We start from the raw sequence: 3388 nt of genomic DNA on the forward strand, positions 1-3388 counted from the left end.
AGAGAGAGAGAGAGAGAGAGAGAGAGAGAGAGAGAGAGAGAGAGAAATTAATTTTCCGTCGACATGAACGCAATGCCTACGAAATCTTTTTAACATCTACAAAATCTTTTAACGAAAAATATTTATCGTAAAATTCACACACAAGTATAGCTTAGATATATCACTATAACGCAACACGCTATTTGTGAACGCTAATTGTGAATAAGAAATAGTGATCGTAGAGATCGAGTTATGATTATTTTACTTTCAGTTCGCCGCTACTTCTCGCTTCAATGTCAAAAGCTATATGTATATTGCGTTATGACATTCATCTGGGTTTTTTTTTATTATGTAATAACGATAATGAGAATTATTATTGTATAGTGATGTCAATATCTATTATCTGCAGCACAAAGTTCAACGCAGATCAATAGAAATTTATCTGTCGATAAATTTCTGTGATTCCTCTTATAATTCTAATTAACACTTAAGAATTATATACACATATGTATATCTATTAATTGAGATTCTGAATATGTTACACAGTTTTTTCTGCAGTTATATTGAGTTATTGAATCAAAGGCGAAAGAATGAAATCTTTTGTTTGTTTGCACTATACATAAAAATGAATTTATTTTTATACTGTAAATACCGTAAATAATTTCTCTCAGCTTTTTCCTGCATTAATAAATAAATAATGTGCAATACAATCTAGATACATGTTATAATGTCTAGATTTTATATTATATATTTTCAAAAAAGATGATAATTAATTAGACAATTAATTGATAATTATTGATTAGTCTATTATACAAGTGAATTTTTTTTGCATACTTTACGTAAATATTATCGATAAGTTACTATGTTGCACATATGAGCATCAAAAATGAAAAATCTATGTACAATTTCTCATTCGATATTATAATCCAACAAGACCGCAGCAAGATACTGTAGTGATATATGTGAGAGTTGTCCAGTTTTGGCGAGATGTGAAAATATCGAATAAATGTGTCGAGTATCGAGAATATTTCTTTCAAAAAATTAATTGTAGAATAATAGAATCTCGAGGAAAGCGAATTGCGAATTGCAACTATTTTCATATATTATACAATGGTCCGCCATTTGTGTAAAGAACATAATTAATCGAGTGATGCAATCTGCGATATTACTAATTGCAACAATGCGACGGGATTTGTTCCACTACATTAAAATCTCTATAGTGAATCTTATATCACTCGTTGAGTGCTTCCGAAATAACCCCTTTGGATTTATCAAGGTGAAATGTCGTGGTGGAATTCAGGCCTATCACTGTCGTAGTGGTAGTCTCACTTACTGTAGACTCTCGTTTTCGGTACGGATTCGATGGTTGGCACAATCTATGGTCGATGACGGAAGAAAAAGAATTAAAAAAGTGTGAATTTTAAATTTTAAAATAATAAAATTATAAAATTGCCAAAAAATATAAAATGCTAAAAGCACAGTAAAGTGAGTGATCAATCAGTGAATCGATAAAAATTCACAAAACTAAAAACTTTTTGAAATCGGACTGCGACTTTGATGTTGATTACATCTTCTCGTTAAGAAAGATTAATAGTTAGTTTCAGAGCCGGGACTAGGATCAAACGAGGCACTTGTCTATAAAAATATTTAAAAATTTGAAGGACTTATATTTCTACATATTTTAATTCATTCGCTAATAGTGAGTATGTATATCTGCCATTGAGCGTTTGCTATGTAAAAAATTGTTCATACATGAATATGTATAAATATGTATAAACATACATAAATATTCGTAAACATGTATAATTATATATGATCGAAATATGTTCATACATATTCATACATATTCCCTTTTTCTTTTGTAAAATTACTTTTTAATGTGATAGAAATAATAATAATAATATAAAAACATTAAAAATAATTAAAAGAATAATTTTTGCATTGTTCGTTTTAGAAAAAAAGAAACAAGCTTGGAAAAATGTAGAAAAAATTGCTCATACAAACAATTATGCATAATTTTATATATAATTATACACAAGTAATTTTTTTATATTTCTTCAAAATTGATTTTTTTCTAAAACAAATAGTGTGAAAATTACACTTTTAATTATTTTATATGTTTTCACATTACTATTATTACACTTTTTATTTTTATTACACTTAAAGATAATTTTACAAAAAAAAGAGGGATGTATGAATATGTGTGGACATACATGGTTATTTATGGTTATACATGCATATTTATGTATGTTTGTACATATTAATATATATATTCATATTTATTAATCATAGATGATCTTTTCAAAAATGGATTTTAATTGTTACTTTTGGAAGATAAGTTACGGAAGTTAGGTAAGTTAATACACTGAGAATTCCATTTGATTGAATCAATTTATCTTGTTTGGATATGGATAAATACATCTTTTATTTTGCTGGAATAAAATAATTGGAAGCAAAAATGTTCGGTTATTATAACATTTTACTAATTGCTTCTGATAACACAAGTAAAATGTTATAATAACCAAATTTTTCTCAGTGTAAGTTAGTTTTTTGCTATTTTTACATGCACATTTTTTCAAGTTTTGAAAAAATATTTTTTAATTCTTTAGAATTTTATGAGACTCTGGTACTTAGAAATGCTAATACATGCTATATAGTTTACATTATACGCATATTGTAGAATTTTAGAAAAGCACGCTTTTATCGATAAAAACGCTAATGTTCTAAATCTGACGATCTTCTATCTACTACTAATGCTTATAATATAGCAGTGCTCGACATTAGATGTAACTTTTCATGTCTACGACTATTTCTCCCATTACTATCCAGGTTCGATGACTGATATAGCAAAATTTTTTTCTCCTTCTTATACTTTATTTAATAAAATAAATTTAACAATTAATTTGCAGTCATGCCGCATTTTAATGTCTTATTTATTTTTGGTCTATCTCAAACATTTTTTTTTTTTAACAAATCTTCCTCTGTTTTCATCATTGTATCTCTAAAAATTATTTAAAAAATTGGACATGATAGAACGTAAATGGTTTTTATGGATTTGGATTTAATGACTCAAAATATATGTATATAATAAGAAACACCTATACTCTGGTTTGAGTTTATTTAAACAAATTTGTTTGTTTTGTTTGTTTTGTTTGTTTGTGCAATGGTTTTGTATGGCACAATTATTTATACAAATGTATAAATAATTTTTTTTATTTTACTGTGACTTTAGTAAATGTATTTCATTCGTTTGTAATATATACAGAGGGCACACTTTTTTCTTTTGCCTTGCGCCGAAATATATGTTTAGTCCCGATTCTGATCAATTCTATTATATTTTATGACTTATTTTATATATATATATATGTATGTATATATATATATATATATATATATATATATATATGTG

General features: G+C 26.4%; 1 protein-coding gene across 1 annotated transcript in view; it reads right to left on the minus strand.

Annotated features, from left to right (window-relative positions):
- Positions 1-997: 997 nt before the first annotated feature.
- LOC108689327 (diuretic hormone receptor-like) overlaps positions 998-3388 on the minus strand; it is a 51156-nt gene continuing 48765 nt past the window's right edge. The window contains exon 12 of the mRNA XM_018196065.1: positions 998-1355. Coding sequence (XP_018051554.1) covers positions 1211-1355 — 145 coding nt within the window. The 3' untranslated portion in view covers positions 998-1210. The remainder of the gene's footprint in view (positions 1356-3388) is intronic.

This window comes from Atta colombica, unplaced genomic scaffold, assembly GCF_001594045.1.
Source record: "Atta colombica isolate Treedump-2 unplaced genomic scaffold, Acol1.0 scaffold105, whole genome shotgun sequence".
Taxonomy (NCBI): domain Eukaryota; kingdom Metazoa; phylum Arthropoda; class Insecta; order Hymenoptera; family Formicidae; genus Atta; species Atta colombica.